This window comes from Bombina bombina, chromosome 6 (genome assembly GCF_027579735.1).
Source record: "Bombina bombina isolate aBomBom1 chromosome 6, aBomBom1.pri, whole genome shotgun sequence".
NCBI lineage: Eukaryota > Metazoa > Chordata > Amphibia > Anura > Bombinatoridae > Bombina > Bombina bombina.
In genome coordinates, this window is record NC_069504.1 from 710,042,752 (window position 1) to 710,062,413 (window position 19,662).

The following is a 19,662-nucleotide window of genomic DNA, read 5'->3' on the forward strand; positions in this document are numbered from 1 at the left end:
GGATTAGGGGTGTCCAAAACCCCCATTTCCCAAAGGAGCTCCCCTCCGATAATTGCCACAGCTCTTGTCCTCCCTAGGGGCTACCAATCCCCAAAAGAGCGGAGCTCTGGGGCAAAGGGCTGCTGGAGCGACCAGGGGTAAAGTTAGCGGGTGTCCTGCTGTCCTGTGGCTGACCGGGAGTTCCAGGAGCTCGGCCAGCCTGAGAGGAGTTAGGCGGGTGTCGGTTGTGAGGCGGCCAACTGGGAGTTCCAGGAGCCCGTCAAGCCTAGGAGTGTTTTCCTGGTCATACACCAGCTCTTCAAAAAAAAGAAGCAAACAAAAGCTTTAAGAGATTGTGGTTGCTCTGAGTAGCCCAAAACCACTGAGAAACAACAGGGGTGAGGTTGTAGGGGGGTTGGGGGTAGCATTAGCTGTCTGGAATCCGTGACAAACATCACAAAGCATGAGAGCTTACATCAGGAGCACTTAGTAACCTTATTACAAATGACTTCACAGAGCATGAGAGCTTACATCAGGAGCACTTAGTAACCTTATTACAAATGACATCACAAAGCATGAGAGCTTACATCAGGAGCACGTACCTCAGTAACCTTATTACAAATGACTTCACAGAGCATGAGAGCTTACATCAGGAGCACTTAGTAACCTTATTACAAATGACATCACAGAGCATGAGAGCTTACATCAGGAGCACTTAGTAACCTTATTACAAATGACATCACAAAGCATGAGAGCTTACATCAGGAGCAGGTCCTCAAAGCATAAGAGCTTGCACCAGATACATGTTTTAAGTTTCATGCCAAAAAAGGGGACCCAATAGGTCCATGTCCCAGCAACACCAAATTATATGTTAAAAAAAAAAATCGGAGATGCATAGTCCCCACCAACTCCTTTTAATGAGTTAATTGCCCAAAACGTCATGCTTCACATCAGAGGCCTCCATCCACCTTTTTATTATGTTACATGCCCAAACAATATCATTTGTAAATCTGCAGCAACAACTTTAAAAGTTTAAAAAGCTAAAAAAACAACAAAACAGAAGAAAAGCAAGTACACAGCAATACATTCATAAATGTCATGCTCCAAAAAAAACATCAGATCAGGCATGAAGAGGAGGTTGCAGTGGACTCCTTTAGCTACTCCGCACCTACATCAATAAAGGGGGATTCGGATTAATAGTACGAAATTCAGAATTCCACAGAAGGGTGACAAATCATTTTGACAATATTTATATGTATACGCCTGCTCTGTCCAAACTCAACTGTAGAAAAAGATAATCACATAAAAACACCACCATAAAAATATGTTGCCTGAAATAAAAATTCACATATTTATATATACTGTACATATATACCAATAACAAATTAAGGCTTTTGACAGGTGATTTTTACTACCATGATCACTCGACAGTTAAAGGGACATTTAACACTAAATACATACTAGATAGAATGATGCATTCAAAAAGAAGATTAGTCAGGAAATTACATGTAGATTTATTTTTTAAAGTTTCATTAGTTGTTTAAATAGTGATAAAATAAGTTTAAAATGTCTATAAAACAATGGGAGTTGCCATGTTGTAACTTAGGTTACTTTCTCTCTGTGGCCAATAAGGGACAGTTATAAATAGGTCACTAGAGTGTGCAGCCAATGGCTGTTTCAGATATAATAATGTTCTGCACTTGCATTTTTAACAGGAACTGAAATGCTCACAATTTTAGTCTGGAATTACAGGAAAAGGGGACAACAATAATGAAAGTATATTGCAGAGTTTTTTATATATATATACAATGTATCATTTTATATTGTCTCAAAGTGTTTAATATCCCTTTCAGCACATGTAACCACTTATTTGGCTAGTGAGACAGTAGTAATCAAGACTTGAGATTCACTAGACCACAAAAATGAGAGGTATAAATCATATAATTGTTACTGAAAGCTGGGAAGCCACAGAAAAGTTTGATTTTTAAAGTGGTTGGTGAGTGCTTTGAAATACGATACCTCGTAATATGGATTGCAAAATGAGTGCTACCCAACCCCCAATGATTTTCTTCTGTGTGCCTATGGTACTGTAAAGTGATCACTGTTGCCATGGTGATCATATGGGCATGTGACTCATTACAAAAGTCAAAATTAAACTTTCCAATTTATTTCTATTACCTAACTTGTTTCATTCTCTTGGTATCCTTTGTTAAAAATAATAGCTAGGTAGTTTCAGGAGCAGCAATGCATTACTGGGAGCTTGCTGTACATATATGCCTCTTGCCATTGGCTTATCTAGTGTGTTCAGCTAGCTCCCAGTAGTGCATTTCTGCTATTTTGACAAAGGATACCAGGAGACTGAAGCAAATTTGATATCAGAAGTACATTCGAAAGTTATTAAAAATGCATTTCATGTCCTTTTAAAGAGATATGGAAGTCAAATTTTTATGATTCAGATATTATATACTCAAATAAATAACTTTCTAATTTACTTCTTCCTTACTACCTCTTTCTCACAGTATTCTTTGTGGAAACATAACTCCTTTCAAGAGACCATAGTGAGGTCGCCACACTATTTAATGTGACACTATATAATGTGACAAACCTGTCCTGTCAGTAAGACAGACCTGTTCTGCCAGTAGCATTTCCACTGACAGATGTAGTGATAGAAGGGGAATATCTAAATGTTTCAGTTGACTAAGGGGTAAATGTATTAAGCTGCATTCACAGCTTTTAAGACTATGAGCCACTGGCTCGCATGAGTGAGCCTGCAGCCACATATTTAAGAAGCAGAAACCGCTTCTTTTGCCGATCCGCCACCTCAAAGATGGCTAAATCACCACAACACTCTCTCGTTCTGGGTGATTGACATGCCCTGCTCTAGCGCAATTGGTTAAAGCCTCTTGTGCAATGTTAAATACAGCCATGCGATGCCCCATCACAAGTGGAGATTGCAGGCAGACAGGTTCATTACTTGCAAAACTGTCTGTCTGCAATGATGATAATATTTGCCCCTAGAATATTTTAATATAATCCACCTGTCTCATAGATAACATAATTCTGACCTCTGCTTAGTGATGTGGATTCTTTCTTTTACAAGATGTACCGAGTCCACGGTTTCATCCTTACTTGTGGGATATTGTCCTTCCTAACAGGAAGTAGCAAAGAGAGCACCACAGCAGAGCTGTCTATATAGCTCCCCCCTTAACTCCACCCCCAAGTCATTCTCTTTGCTGGCTCTAAGCTGGAAGGGTAAAGAGAAGAGGTGTTAAACTGTTAGTTTTTATTTTATCTTCAATCAAGTTTTTGTTATTTTTAAATGGTACCGGTGTTGTACTATTTACTCTCAGGCAGGACATAGAAGAAGATTTCTGCCTGGAGGATGATGATCTTAGCATTTGTAACTAAGGTCCACTGCTGTTCCCACAGAAGCTGAGGAGTACAGGAAAACTTCAGTGTGAGGAACGGTTTCTTGCTATACAGCAATGAGGTATGTTCAGTCATTTTTCTGCAGAGACTGTGTTAACTCAGAAAGGCTGACAGTTTCCCCATTAGGGGAAGGGTAAGCAGTAATCCTAGTTATATAAGGGGCATTACTAGCTTACTTACAGGGCTAATCTTATGGGCACTCAGTTTGTGTATAATATATTGGGCAAACGTTTGTGTTTTATGGGACATATGTTTGAGGGTACACTTGGCTTATTTAAGGGTTTTTATAACCCACATGGCTTTAAAAAAAAAAAAGGTTTTTGTGTACGCCCCAGAGCTGTGGCAAGGTGCTGAGAGGTTTTTTTTACCGGTTTTGTCAATCCTTTTTTTTTATTTGGGGGTATATTGCTTAGATATTTGTGGTGCAATCTTACTATAACTTAGTGGATGTACTGTAAAAATTTCGGAAAATTTGAGGCAATTTTAAGCATTTTTGCAGTTTGTGTATGTCTTTTTTTCTCTTAAAGACACAGTACCGTTTTTGAAAATTGTGTTTTTTTTTTCATTAAATAAAGTGTTTTCCAAGCTTGCTTGTCTCATTACTAGCCTGTTCAACATGTCTGACATTGAGGAAACTCATTGCTCAATTTGTTTAGAAGCCATTGTGAAACCCCCTCTTAGAATGTGTCCCACTTGTACTGATATGTCTATAAATTGCAAACAGCATATTTTGACTTATAAGAGTTTGGCATTGGATGATTCTCAGACAGAAGGAAATCAGGTTTTGCCATCTAGTTCTCCCCGTGTGTCACAACCAGTAACGCCCGCACAAGCGACGCCAAGTACTTCTAGTGCGTCTAATTCTTTCACCTTGCAAGCTATGGCCTCAGTTATGAATACTACCCTTACAGAGGTTTTATCTAAACTGCCAGGGTTGCAAGGGAAGCGCAGTAGCTCTGGGTTAAGAACAAATGCTGAACCTTCTGACGCTTTAGTTGCCGTATCCGATACTCCCTCACAATGTTCTGAGGTAGGGATGAGGGATTTGCTATCTGAGGGAGAGATTTCTGATTCAGGAAGGTTACTCCCTCAGACTGATTCAGATATGACGGCATTTAAATTTAAGCTAGAACACCTCCGTTTATTGCTCAGGGAGGTTTTAGCGACTCTGGATGATTGTGACCCTATTGTAGTTCCAGAGACATTGTATAAAATGGACAAATATCTAGAGGTCCCTGTTTACACTGATATTTTTCCGGTCCCTAAGAGGAGTTCGGACATTGATACTAAGGAGTGGGATAGACCAGGTATTCCGTTCGCCCCCCATCCTGTTTTTAAGAAAATGTTTCCCATATCTGACACCATGAGGGACTCATGGCAGACGGTCCCTAAGGTGGAGGGAGCTATTTCTACTCTGGCTAAGCGTACAACTATACCTATTGAAGACAGTTGTGCTTTCATTGATCCTATGGATAAAAAATTAGAGGGTCTCCTACAGAAATTTTTTGTTCATCAAGGATTTCTTCTTCAACCCATAGTGTGCATTGTTCCTGTAACCACTGCAGCTGCTTTTTGGTTTGAGGCTCTAGAAGAGGCTCTTCAGGTGGAGACCCCACTAGATGATATTCTGAACAGAATTAAGGCTCTTAAGCTAGCTAATTCTTTTATTACAGACGCCGCTTTTCATCTCGCTAAGTTAGCGGCAAAGAATTCAGGTTTTGCCATTTTAGCGCGTAGAGCGTTATGGCTTAAGTCCTGGTCGGCTGATGTGTCATAAAAATCTAAGCTTTTGACCATCCCTTTCAAAGGTAAGACCCTATTCGGGCCTGCACTGAAAGAGATAATTTCAGACATCACTGGGGGGAAGGGTCATGCCCTTCCCCAAGATAAGTCAAATAAGACAAGGACCAAACAAAATAATTTTCGTTCCTTTCGAAACTTCAAGGGTGGTCCCGCTTCCTCTTCCCCTGCTGCAAAGCAAGAGGGGAACTTTGCTCAATCCAAGCCAACCTGGAGACCTAACCAGGCTTGGAACAAGGGTAAACAGGCCAAAAAGCCTGCTGCTGCCACTAAGACAGCATGAAGGGGTAGCCACCGGATCTAGTAGGGGGCAGACTCTCTCTCTTTGCTCAGGCCTGGGCAAGAGACGTTCAGGACTCCTGGGCCCGTAGAAATTGTAACCCAGGGGTATCTTTTAGATTTCAAAGATTCTCCTCCAAGGGGGAGATTCCATCTTTCTCAATTGTCTGTAAACCAGACAAAGAGAGGCGTTTTTACGCTGTGTGGAAGACCTTTTTACCATGGGAGGGATCTGCCCAGTTCCGAAAGCAGAACAGGGACAAGGTTTCTACTCCAATCTGTTTGTGGTTCCCAAAAAAGAGGGAACCTTCAGACCAATTCTAGATCTCATGATCCTAAACCAATTCCTAAGAGTTCCATCCTTCAAGATGGAGACCATTCGGACTATTTTACCAATGATCTAGGAGGGTCAATATATGACCACCGTGGATTTAAAGGATGCGTATTTACACATTCCTATCCACAAAGATCATCACCAATTCCTAAGGTTTGCCTTTCTGGACAGGCATTACCAGTTTGTGGCTCTTCCCTTCGGGTTGGCCACGGCGCCAAGAATCTTCACAAAAGTGCTAGGGTCCCTGCTGGCGGTCCTAAGACCGCGGGGCATTGCAGTGGAGCCTTATCTAGACGACATCCTAATTCAAGCGTCGACTTTCCAACTAGCCAAGTCTCACACAGACTTAGTGTTGGCCTTTCGAAGATCTCATGGGTGGAATGTGAACGTGGAAAAGAGTTCTCTTATTCCTCTCACAAGAGTTCCTTTCCTGGGAACTCTGATAGATTCGGTGGACATGAAAATTTTTCTGACGGAGGTCAGGAAATCAAAGATTTCAACCACCTGCCGAGCTCTTCATTCCATTCCTCGGCCGTCAGTAGCTCAGTGTATGGAGGTAATTGGACTTATGGTAGCGGCAATGGACATAGTTCCATTCGCTCGCTGGCATCTCAGACCACTGCAACTATGCATGCTCAAACAGTGGAATGGGGATTATGCAGATTTATCTTCTCTGATAAATCTGGATCCAGAGACTCTCTTCTTTGGTGGTTGTCACAGGATCACCTGTCCAGGGGAATGTGTTTCCGCAGGCCAGCGTGGGTTATAGTGACGACGGACGCCAGCCTACTGGGCTGGGGTGCAGTCTGGAATTCCCTGAAAGCACAGGGTTTGTGGACTCAGGAGGAGGCCCTCCTACCGATAAATATTCTGGAATTAAGAGCGATATTCAATGCTCTTCAGGCGTGGCCTCAGCTGGCTTCGGCCGGATTCATCAGGTTTCAGTCGGACAACATCACGACTGTAGCTTATATCAATCATCAGGGGGGAACAAGGAGTTCCTTGGCGATGATAGAAGTTTCCAGGATAATCCGATAGGCAGAGACTCACTCTTGCCATCTATCAGCGATCTATATCCCAGGGGTAGAGAACTGGGAGGCAGATTTTCTAAGTCGTCAGACTTTTCATCCGGGGGAGTGGGAACTCCATCCTGAGGTGTTTGCTCAAATGGTTCAGCTATGGGGCACACCAGAATTGGATCTGATGGCGTCTCATCAGAACGCCAAACTTTCTTGTTACGGATCCAGGTCGAGGGATCCTCAGGCAGTACTGATAGCTCTAGCAGTACCCTGGTCGTTCAACCTGGCTTATGTGTTTCCACCATTTCCTCTCCAAGAATCAAACAGGAGAGAGCTTCAGTGATTTTGATAGCACCTGCGTGGCCACGCAGGACTTGGTATGCAGACCTGGTGGACATGTCATCTCTACCACCATGGACTCTGCCACTGCGACGGGACCTTCTAATTCAAGGTCCGTTCAAGCATCCAAATCTAATTTCTCTGCAACTGACTGCTTGGAGATTGAACGCTTGATTTTATCAAAGCGGGGTTTCTCTGAGTCGGTCATAGATACCTTGATTCAGGCTCGAAAGCCTGTCACCAGGAAAATCTATCATAAAATATGGCGTAAATATCTTTTTTGGTGCGAATCCAAAGGCTACTCATGGAGTAAGATCAGGATTCCTAAGATTTTGTCCTTTCTTCAAGAAGTATTGGAGAAAGGATTGTCAGCTAGTTCCTTAAAGGGACAGATATCTGCTTTGTCTATCCTATTGCACAAGCGTCTGGCTGATGTCCCGGACGTTCAGGCTTTTTGTCAGGCTTTAGTTAGAATCAAGCCTGTGTTTAAACCCGTTGCTCCGCCATGGAGTCTAACTTTAGTTCTTAATGTTCTTCAGGGGGTTCCGTTTGAACCCATGCATTCCATAGATATTAATCTTCTATCTTGGAAAGTTCTGTTTCTAATTGCTATCTCTTCAGCTCAAAGGGTTTCTGAACTATCTGCATTACAATGCGACTCGCCTTATCTTGTTTTCCATGCTGATAAGGTGGTTTTGCGTACCAAACCTGGGTTCCTCCCTAAGGTTGTTTCTAACAGGAATATCAATCAGGAAATTGTTGTTCCTTCTCTGTGTCCTAATCCTTCTTCTAAGAAGGAACGTCTGTTGCACAACTTGGACGTGGTTCGTGCTTTGAAGTTTTATTTGCAGGCAACCAAAGATTTTCGTCAATCATCTTCTTTGTTTGTTGTCTATGCTGGAAAGCGCAGAGGTCAAAAGGCTACGGCTACCTCTCTTTCCTTTTGGCTGAAAAGCATCATCCGTTTGGCCTATGAGATTGCTGGACAGCAGCCTCCTGAAAGAATTACAGCTCACTCCACTAGAGCGGTGGCTTCCACATGGGCTTTTAAAAATGATGCTTCTGTTGAACAGATTTGTAAGGCTGCAACTTGGTCTTCGCTTCATACCTTTTCCAAATTTGATACTTTTGCTTTTTCCAAGGCTATTTTTGGGAGAGAGGTTTTGCAAGCAGTGGTGCCTTCCGTTTAGGTTCCTGTCTTGTCCCTCCCTTCATCCGTGTCCTAAAGCTTTGGTATTGGTATCCCACAAGTAAGGATGAAACCGTGGACTCGGTACATCTTGCAAAAGAAAACAAAATTTATGCCTACCTGATGAATTTCTTTCTTTTGCGATGTACCGAGTCCACGGCCCGCCCTGTCTATCAAGACAGAAAGTATTTTTTATTGAAAACTTCAGTCACCTCTGCACCTTATAGTTTCTCCTTTTCTTCCTTGGCCTTTGGTCGAATGACTGGGGGGTGGAGTTAAGGGGGGAGCTATATAGACAGCTCTGCTGTGGTGCTCTCTTTGCTACTCCCTGTTAGGAAAGACAATATCCCACAAGTAAGGATGAAACCGTGGACTCGGTACATCGCAAAAGAAAGAAATTTATCAGGTAAGCATAAATTTTGTTTTTTAAATTTTGGTTTGCTCTGAGGTTTTTTTTTTTGTTTCACTTATAAAATATATTTTAATAAAAGAAGCACATTTATGCAAGGGGAGACCGTAATGTAAACCAAGTCTTCTCCACAGAACATTTTGCCAGCCTGGTGTCATTATGACGTAGCTGGGTGGGGGCAGTGTAATACTTTTTATTCTATTTAAACCACAAATGAATTGCTTAATTTAATGTATTTTATGATAATTTGTGTGATTAAATCTAAATGTTACCTAATTTTACCTGAATAATGACTTACATTTTTAGCAGGGTGGTCATTAATATCAGTCAGGTGGTGTTGCACCCATTGAAACATTCCTGGAGAGATCACTGCCATATAGTCCTTTTTTCATGTTATAGTTGTACCGTACCCTCTAATACTGTATATGTGGTACTTCCTGATAGTGCCCCCCCCCTGTCTGAGGTGCTCTCATAGGTATTTTCAGTATTTAGAAAAGCTTATAAAATTATTTTACCAAAACATTGTGCATAGACTTTAAAAGTGAATTTTGTAGAAACAAGTCTTGATGAGCTTTTCTAAAGGATTAGACTATACCCAGTCTCTCCCTAATGCCCACTAATACTGAGGTACTACCTAACGTAATACTGTGTCTGATAAACCCTCTGATAATACAATCATTTCTCTAAGAAGAAATCAGAAACCTATCAATACTGAATCAGAGGTTTTCCCTACAATACAGGATCTGATATATCCTCCCATACTCTATAAAGCACCATGATAAAACTCATTAGGGTATGAGGTACTCTGTGATACTCTGTTATGCACATAAATATTGTATCTAAAATAATTCCTGATATCTAGTAATATTGCCTAATATATCCCCTCATAACTGCATTTTGTGTTTTTGCTTTCAAATAACCACTTAAAGGGATATAAAAGAGTAAAAGGAAAATGCTCTAATTTCTTAGAAAATTCTAATATTGCACTATTGCTTGCATACAATTGTGTTTAACCCATTCAAATGGATTAAGCACATAGGTAAAGGCAGTTCTAGAGATGCATTGTGCTAGCTGAACACAAATGACAAGAGACAAATGTGTGTTGCAATCAGTCACCATCTACCCCCAAGTAGTGCATTGCTGCTGCAAAAGATTCCAAGAGAACAAAGTATGTTTGATTTTGAAACTTAAATTTAAAATTGTGCTAAAATGCTCTATCGCAATCTTTCTTTCATGATTTAGAGAATACAATTTTAAACAACTTTTCAATTTACTTCTATTATATAATTTGCTTTGGTAGCTTTTGATGAAGGAGCAGCAATGCACTATTGGGAACTATCTGAACACATTGGTCAGCCAATTAAATGAGGCATACATGTGCAGCAACCAATCAGCACCTTCTGAGTCTACATAAGTATCGTTTTCAACAAAGAATATCAAGAAAAGAAAACAAATTATATAATAGAAGTAAATTGAAAGGTTGTTTAGAATCACTGGCCCTATCTGAATCAAGAAAGAAAATAATTGGTTTTCATGTCCCTTTAACCCTTTGCCCAAACAATCTTAGCTCACACGGCCACAGGGCAGAGTCACATGAGATAGTCATGAATTTGCACTAGACAACCAGGGTTCATTATTATATAAGGGTAGGATGTCATCATGGCTTAGAATTACCTCTCAGTATTTGCTGCTCCCCCTAAATCATGCTGTCCTAGGCACAGACCTAGTTGGCCTATGCATAACTACACCCTACTACTACCAATAGTAAAAAAATCTCTATATATTTCTGCTTTGTGTGTATATACACATTCTGACTTCTTCAATCTACTGGGCAAAGTTCCAGACAGCTTCCTGTGGCCACTTGTGTTGTACCGCAAAGCACATTATTAGTATTAGCAACAGATGTTTACATTTCATTCATATATATTCTTATCTATATATGTGTGTGTGTACATGCTCACAGATATCTCAAATTATTATTTTTCCTAGCCAAGCTGAAGATTGATGTTTCCCCTGCTCCCGAGACCCTCCAGTTCTGTCTATCTCCAGAGCTGCGTCATATCAAACCGTATCCAGATCCTCGTGTGCGTCCCACCAAGGAGGTGCTGGAGTTCCCCCCGCGCGAAGTTTATTCACCGCACACATCTTATCGGTAAGTTCCTGTTACTGACTCTCAGTATGATATAATATATTTCTTGATATCTTTGTGGTATAAAATGTATACAATGCAGCTCTAATTTACCACAGCACTGGTTTACCACATTAATTACTACTGTACCAAAATAACACTGATTAAACCCCTTGATTGCCTTTTAAATAGTGGCAGCATAACACACTTGCAGCAATGATTTAACCCACTGATTGCCACATTGAATTGCAGCTGGAATTTAATAACTTAATTATTAGAGCAGTGAACTCTTGATTACCTTGAACAAGCAGGCACACAAGGGGTCAAACCAATAACCTGTAAATCCATCACATTGTTGATTTAACTCTTTCATTGACTAGAACAGGTCTGAAACCCTTTGGTACAAGTACACAAGGCAACACTTGGAACAAATTTACTGACACTTTATTTCAGGGCTATCACTATACTACTTTGCTTCAGTGTACGCAATTGAAGTGCTTGTAAACCTATTTTTATTATCATTCCGTGTTATATGTTAGCAATAATGCTTATATTTGTAAAAAAACATCTTATTATCATTGTTTGTCTCATTTTTGGACGTTCCTATTTTTATGCTGCTAGTGGAGATTGTCACTGCCCACCATATAGCTGTGGATGTATTTCTCCAACATTGGTGTGTCCGGTCCACGGCGTCATCCTTACTTGTGGGAATATTCTCCTCCCCAACAGGAAATGGCAAAGAGCACAGCAAAAGCTGTCCATATAGCCCCTCCTCAGGCTCCGCCCCCCAGTCATTCTCTTTGCCGCTCTGAACAAGTAGCATCTCCACGGAGATGGTGAAGAGTATGTGGTGTTTAGTTGTAGTTTTTTATTCTTCTATCAAGAGTTTGTTATTTTAAAATAGTGCTGGTATGTACTATTTACTCTGAAACAGAAAGAGATGAAGAGTTCTGTTTAAAAGAGGATTATGATTTTAGCAGCAGTAACTAAAATCAATTGCTGTTCCCACACAGGACTGTTGAGCTGAGATAACTTCAGTTGGGGGGAACAGTTTGCAGACTCTTCTGCTTAAGGTATGACTAGCCATTTTTCTAACAAGACTGTGTAATGCTGGAAGGCTGTCATTTTTCCCTCATGGGGATCGGTAAGCCATTTTCTTAGACTCAATTAGAACAAAGGGCTTATTCTGGGCTATAAACTGGTGGACACTTGTAGGGCTAAATCGATTGCTTTATTTAGGCATTATTTGCATTTTGAGGTGAATTTCACATTTTTCTAATGCGGGGAACGTTTTTAGCGCCAGGCACTTGTTAAGACACCTTCCCAGTCAGGAAGGGCCTTCACTATAGTAGGCAGAGCCTCATTTTTGCCCCATTATTGCGCAGTTACTTTTGAGGACAGTACATGCAGCTGCATGTGTGAGGGTCTGGCATCCACTGAAAACGATCCTAGAAGGCTTCAACTGGTATCGTATACCCCCTGGGTTTGGTAAAGTCGCAACAAAGGCTGTGGCTGGGACTGTAGGGGGGTTAAAATTGCAAACGGCTCCGTTTCCGTATTTTAAGGGTTAACGACTTGAAAATTGGGGTGCAATACTTTGAGTGCATTAGGACACTGTGGTAAATATTGGATAATTCCTTCATAGTTTTTCACATATTCAGTAATAAAGTGTGCCCTGTTTAAACATTTAAAGAGACAGTAACGGTTTTGTTTAAAAACGGTTTTTGTGCTTTATTAACCAGTTTAAGCCTGTTTAACATGTCTGTACCTTCTGATAGATCATGTTCTGTATGTATGGAGGCCAAGGTGATTTCTCCTTCAAATGTATGTGAAAATTGTGCCAAGGCATCCAAACAAAGTAAGGACAGTTCTGTCACATTTAGTAAGGTTGCCCAGGATGATTCCTCAGATGAAGGAAGTAGGGATAGTTCTACATCCTCTCCTTCTGTGTCTATACCAGTTATGCCCGCGCAGGCGGCCCCTAGTACTCCTAGCGCGCCAATGCTTATTACTATGCAACAATTGACGGCAGTAATGGATAACTCCATAGCTAATTTATTATCCAAAATGCCAGCATTTTAAAGAAAGCGTGATTGCTCAGTTTTAAACACTATAGAGCAGGAGGGCGCTGATGATAATTTATCGGTCATACCCTCACACCAGTCTGAAGTGGCAGTGAGGGAGGGTTTGTCAGATGGGGAAATTTCTGATACAGGAAGAATTTCTCAGCAGGCAGAACCTGATGTTGTGACATTTAAATTTAAATTAGAGCATCTCCGCGCATTACTTAAGGAGGTGCTATCTACTCTGGATGATTGTGACAATCTGGTCATCCCAGAAAAATTGTGCAAGATGGACAAGTTCCTAGAGGTCCCGGTGCACCCCGATGCTTTTCCGAGAAGGTTTGGATAAGGGATTGTCAGCGAGTTCTCTAAAAGGACAGATTTCTGCTTTATCTGTCTTGTTGCACAAACGACTGGCGGCTGTGCCAGATGTACAAGCTTTTGTACAGGCTTTGGTCAGAATCAAGCCTGTTTACAGACCTTTGACTCCTCCTTGGAGTCTAAATTTAGTTCTTTCAGTTCTTCAAGGGGTTCCGTTTGAACCTTTACATTCCATAGATATCAAGTTACTATCGTGGAAAGTTCTGTTTTTGGTTGCTATTTCTTCTGCAAGAAGAGTTTCTGAATTATCTGCTTTGCAGTGTAATCCACCCTATCTGGTGTTCCATTCAGATAAGGTCGTTTTGCGTACTAAGTCTGGTTTTCTTCCTAAGGTTGTTTCCAACAAGAATATTAACCAGGAAATAGTTGTTCCTTCTCTGTGTCCGAACCCAGTTTCGAAGAAGGAACGTTTGTTACACAATTTAGATGTAGTTCGTGCTTTAAAGTTTTATTTAGAAGCAACAAAAGATTTTAGACAAACCTCATCTTTGTTTGTCGTTTACTCTGGTAAGAGGAGAGGTCAAAAGGCTACTGCTACCTCTCTTTCTTTCTGGCTGAAAAGCATTATCCGATTGGCTTATGAGACTGCCGGATGGCAGCCTCCTGAACGAATCACAGCTCACTCTACTAGGGCTGTGGCTTCCACATGGGCCTACAAGAACTAGGCTTCTGTTGATATGTAAGGCAGCAACTTGGTCTTCTCTGCACACTTTTGCCAAATTTTACAAATTTGATACTTTTGCTTCTTCGGAGGCTATTTTTGGGAGAAAGGTTTTGCAAGCCGTGGTGCCTTACGTTTAGGTAACCTGATTTGCTCCCTCCCTTCATCCGTGTCCTAAAGCTTTGGTATTGGTTCCCACAAGTAAGGATGACGCTGTGGACCGGACACACCAATGTTGGAGAAAACAGAATTTATGCTTACCTGATAAATTACTTTCTCCAACGGTGTGTCCGGTCCACGGCCCGCCCTGGTTTTTTAATCGGGTTTGGAATTTTTTTTCTCTCTATATACTACAGTCACCACGGCACCCTATAGTTTCTCCTTTTTTTCTCCTAACCGTCGGTCGAATGACTGGGGGGCGGAGCCTGAGGAGGGGCTATATGGACAGCTTTTGCTGTGCTCTTTGCCATTTCCTGTTGGGGAGGAGAATATTCCCACAAGTAAGGATGACGCCGTGGACCGGACACACCGTTGGAGAAAGTAATTTATCAGGTAAGCATAAATTCTGTTTTTTTGTCACATACGGCTAGATTACGAGTTTTGCGGTAAGGTGAAAAAGCAGCGTTAACAGGTCCTAACGCTGCTTTTTCATGCCCGCTGCTATTACGAGTCTTTCAGATTTAGGGGCACCGCACACTTTCTTGGCCTTACCGCAAATCAACTTACGCAGTTTGCGTATAGTCTATTTTCAATGGGACTTCCATAGCGCCAGTATTACAAGCTAGTCCTGGGAGGCCAAAAAGTGAGCGGTACACCCTATCCCGTCAAGATTCGAAACGCATTTTAAAGTCAGTAGTTATGAGTTTTACGCTACAAAGCCGTAGCATAATACTCATAACTAAAGTGCTAAAAAGTACACTAACACCCATAAACTACCTATTAATCCCTAAACTGAGGCCCTCCCGCATTACACACACTATAATAAAATTATTAACCCCTAATCTGCCGCTCCTGACATCGCCGCCACCAGAATAAATATATTAATCCCTAAACCGCCGCACTCCCGCATCGCAAACACTAGTTAAATATTATTAACCCCTAATCTGTTGTCCCTAACATCGCCGCCACCTATCTACATTTATTAACCCCTAATCTGCTGCCCCAACGTCGCCGCCACTATATTAAATTTATTAACCCCTAAATCTAAGTCTAACTCTAACACCCCCTAGCTTAAATATTATTAAAATAAATATAAATAAAAATTGCTATGATTACCTAAATTATTCCTATTTAAAACTAAATACTTAGCTATAAAATAAACCCTAAACTAGCTACAATATAACTAATAGTTACATTGTAACTAGCTTAGGGTTTATTTTTATTTTACAGACAAGTTTGTATTTATTTTAACTAGGTAGAATAGTTACTAAATAGTTATTAACTATTTAATAACTACCTAGCTAAAATAAATACAAATTTACCTGTAAAATAAAACCTAGCCTAAGTTACACTAACACCTAACACTACACTACAATTAAATAAATTCCCTAAATTAAATACAATTAACTAAATTCAATAAAATTTGCTAAATTACAAAAAAAACAAACACTAAATTACAGAAAATAAAAAACTAATTACAAGATCTTTAAACTAATTACACCTAATCTAATAGCCCTATCAAAATAAAAAAGCCCACCCAAAATAAAAAAACCCTAGCCTAAACTAAACTACCAATAGCCCTTAAAAGGGTCTTTTGTGGGGCATTGCCCCAAAGAAATCGGCTCTTTTACCTATAAAAAAAATACAAACAACCCCCTAACAGTAAAACCTACCACCCACACAACCAACACCCCAAATAAAACCCTAACTAAAAAACCTAAGCTCCTCATTGCCCTGAAAAGGGCATTTGGATGGACATTGCCCTTAAAAGGGCATTTAGCTCTATTGCGGCCCAAAGCCCTAACCTAAAAAAAAAAAAAACACCCAATACACCCTTAAAAAATACTAACACTAACCCCAGAAGATCCACTTTCCGGGAGAAGTCTTCATCCAAGCGGCAAGATGTCCTCAACGAAGCTGGCAGAAGTGGTCCTCCAGACGGGCAGAAGTCTTTACCCAGACGGCATCTTCTATCTTCATCCTTCTGACGCGGAGCGGCTCCATCTTCAAGACATCCAGCACGGAGCATCCTCTTCCAACAACGTCTTCTTGCTGAATGAAGGTTTCTTTAAATGACGTCATCCAAGATGGCGTCCCTTAGATTCCGATTGGCTAATAGAATTCTATCAGCCAATCGGAATTAAGGTTGAAAAAATCCTATTGGCTGATGCAATCAGCCAATAGGATTTAAGTTCAATCCTATTGGCTGATCCAATCAGCCAATAGGATTGAGCTCGCATTCTATTGGCTGATTGGAACAGCCAATAGGATTGAGCTTGCATTCTATTGGCTGATTGGAACAGCCAATAGAATGCAAGCTCAATCCTATTGGCTGATTGGATCAGCCAATATGATTTTTTTTCAACCTTAATTCCGATTGGCTGATAAATTCCATTTGGCTGATAGAATTCTAAGGGACGCCATCTTGGATGTTGTTACTTAAAGGTACCTTCATTCGTCGGGTAGTCGTAATTGGAAGAGGATGCTCCGCGCCGGATGTCTTAAAGATGGACCCGCTCCCCGTTGGAAGGATGAAGATAGAAGATGTCGTCTGGATGAAGACTTCTGCCCGTCTGGAGGACCACTTCTGCTGGCTTTGTTGAAGACATCTTGCCGCTTGGGTGAAGACTTCTCCCGGTAAGTGGATCTATGGGGTTAGTGTTAGGATTTTTTAAGGGTGTATTGGGTGGGTTTTATTTTTAGGTTAGGGCTTTGGGCCGCAATAGAGCTAAATGTCCTTTTAAGGGCAATGCCCATCCAAAATGCCCTTTTTAGGGCAATGGGGAGCTTAGGTTTTTTAAGTTAGGGTTTTATTTGGAGGGTTGGTCGTGTGGGTGATGGGTTTTACTGTTGGGGGGGTTGTGTGTATTTTTTTTTACAGGTAAAAGAGCTGATTTCTTTGGGGCAATGCCCCGCAAAAGGCCCTTTTAAGGGCTATTGGTAGTTTAGTTTAGGCTAGGGTTTTTTTTATTTTGGGGGGGCTTTTTTTATTTTGATAGGGCTATGAGATTAGGTGTAATTAGTTTAAAGATCTTGTAATTTGTTTTTTATTTTCTGTAATTTAGTGTTTGTTTGTTTTTGTAATTTAGCTAATTTTATTGAATTTAGTTAATTGTATTTAATTTAGGGAATTTATTTAATTGTAGTGTAGTATTAGGTGTTAGTGTAATTTAGGTTAGGTTTTATTTTACAGGTAAATTTGTATTTATTTTCGCTAGGTAGTTATTAAATAGTTAATAACTATTTAGTAACTATTCTACCTAGTTAAAATAAATACAAACTTGCCTGTAAAATAAAAATAAAACCTAAGCTAGATACAATGTAACTATTAGTTATATTTTAGCTAGCTTAGAGTTTATTTTATAGGTAAGTATTTAATTTTAAATAGGAATTATTTAGTTAATGATAGTAGGTTTTATTTAGATTTATTTTAATTATAATTAATAATTAATTAAACTTATTTAAGTTAGGGGGTGTTAGAGTTAGGGTAAGACTTAGGTTTAGGAGTTAATAAATATAATATAGTGGCAGCGACATTGGGGGCGGCAGATTAGGGGTTAATAAACGTAGGTAGGTGGCGGCGATGTTAGGGGCGGCAGATTAGGCGTTAATAATATTTAACTAGTGTTTGCGATGCAGGAGTACGGCGGTTTAGGGGTTAATATGTTTATTATAGTGGTGGCGACGTTGGGGGCGGCAGATTAGGGGTTAATAACATTATGTAGGTGTCGGCGATGTTGTGGGCAGCAGATTAGGGGTTAATAAATATAATGTAGGTGTTGGCGATGTTGGGGGCAGCAGATTAGGGGTTCATAAGTATAATGTAGGTGCCGGCGATGTCCGGAGAGGTAGATTAGGGGTTAATAAGTTTAATGTAGGTGTCGGCGATGTCGGGGGCGGCAGATTAGGGGTTAATAAGTGTAAGATTAGAGGTGTTTAGACTCTGGGTTCATGTTAGGGTGTTAGGTGTAAACATAAATTTAGTTTCTCCATAGGAATCAATGGGGCTGCGTTACAGAGCTTTACACTGCTTTATTGCAGGTGTTAGGCTTTTTTTCAGCCAGCTCTCCCCATTGATGTCTATGGGGAAATCGTGCACGAGCACGTACAACCAGCTCACCGCTAACTTAAGCAGCGCTGGTATTGGAGTGCGGTATGGAGCACAATTTTGCTCTGCGCTCACTTCTTGTCTTTTAACGCTGGTTTGTAAAAACCTGTAATACCAGCGCTGTATGTAAGTGAGCGGTGAGAATATCGTGCAAGTTAGCAACGCACCCCTCTTACCGCAAAACTCGTAATCTAGCCGATAGTGAGCAATGTATGCCAAAAATGAGATGTACACAAACACACATTTCCTGTTTCTTTTTGTATCAAAATAAACATTTTTGTTTTTCATCTTTAAATATTTTTCACAGCTTTAAATAGTGCTTTTCCATATGCCTAATATAAATAGAGTGTACAACAAATTCTTTCCGTTTTTATGGATGTTATTGTACGTACTAAAATGGTGTCAAATAGTGCATTGTTTCACAGGGTATTAATATTGATTAAACTTTTCATTTAAAATTCTGAAATTAAAGAACCTGTTTATAGATTTCCTTTGTGATGAAATGCACAACACTCTATTATTTAATATTTCAATATAAATGTTTTATTAAAGTATGTAATCACATGTGCTGGTTGTTTTATGGAGTTAGTTTAACCGCAGTTAGTTTAGTGCCGATAAGTTGTGTTCTCGGCTGAGTGTCACCTGCCACTGGCAACTGAGACCTGCAGATAAATGGAGACACGTGATTATTACACAAATCTATGCATATTTTACAATATATCATATTTAAAATGCTCTTGCTTTTACCCCACTATTGACAAATACATTTGATTGATATCCAAATAATAATATTTAAAATTATGGTAAATTCTAGCGTTGCAAACACATCACTAAAAATAAAGGCGACCTGAAGCCGCAGAGAAATAAAGGTACCTAGCCGTCAGTTTGTTTTTGTAAATGCTAGAATTTACCATCACTTTAAAGGGACAGTACACTGTAAAATTGTTTTTACATTAATGTATTTTCAATGACTTGTTATACCAACTGCAGAGTATAAAATATTTGAGAAATTGCATTTTCTGGTTTATTTGTGTATATGAAGTAGCTGGTTTTGTGCTTTGAAACCACAGCCTATTACAATGGGTTGAGCTTCAGGTAATATCAGATCTCATTATGTTATCACTTTTATGTACACAGACTTGCTTCCTTATCTTATATTTGTCTGGAAAACTAAAGCTCAATACATAGAGAGAACAATGGAAAATTATAATTTTATTACTTAACTATCCTGCATCCCACTAAAAGTGTAATCTCTTCTGCTGGCTGTGTTTACTTAGGCTTGTCAATAGCGTATACGCCAGTATCAAAACTTTCAGTATAGGTTGGGAAACCACAAGCTAAATCAGCTATTTCAAATGATGAAATATGAGTAAAGGAGCTACTTG

General features: G+C 40.1%; 2 protein-coding genes across 3 annotated transcripts in view; one reads left to right on the forward strand and one right to left on the reverse strand.

The window, feature by feature from the left end:
* Positions 1–19,662, reverse strand: part of LOC128663515 (golgin subfamily A member 6-like protein 22) — a 274,060-nt gene that overhangs the window by 237,040 nt on the left and 17,358 nt on the right. The window contains exon 4 of one of the 2 annotated variants that reach the window (XM_053717879.1): positions 18,795–18,939. The exons of the other annotated variant lie outside the window; for it this stretch is intronic. Coding sequence (XP_053573854.1) covers positions 18,916–18,939 — 24 coding nt within the window. The 3' untranslated portion in view covers positions 18,795–18,915. Of the gene's footprint in view, positions 1–18,794; positions 18,940–19,662 lie in introns of those variants that run through there. 2 annotated transcript variants of the gene reach the window in all.
* The window catches only part of DOCK6 (dedicator of cytokinesis 6), a 360,578-nt gene that overhangs the window by 133,146 nt on the left and 207,770 nt on the right, over positions 1–19,662 (forward strand). The window contains 1 exon segment of the mRNA XM_053717880.1: positions 10,767–10,929. Within this exon segment, the coding sequence (XP_053573855.1) occupies positions 10,767–10,929 (163 nt within the window).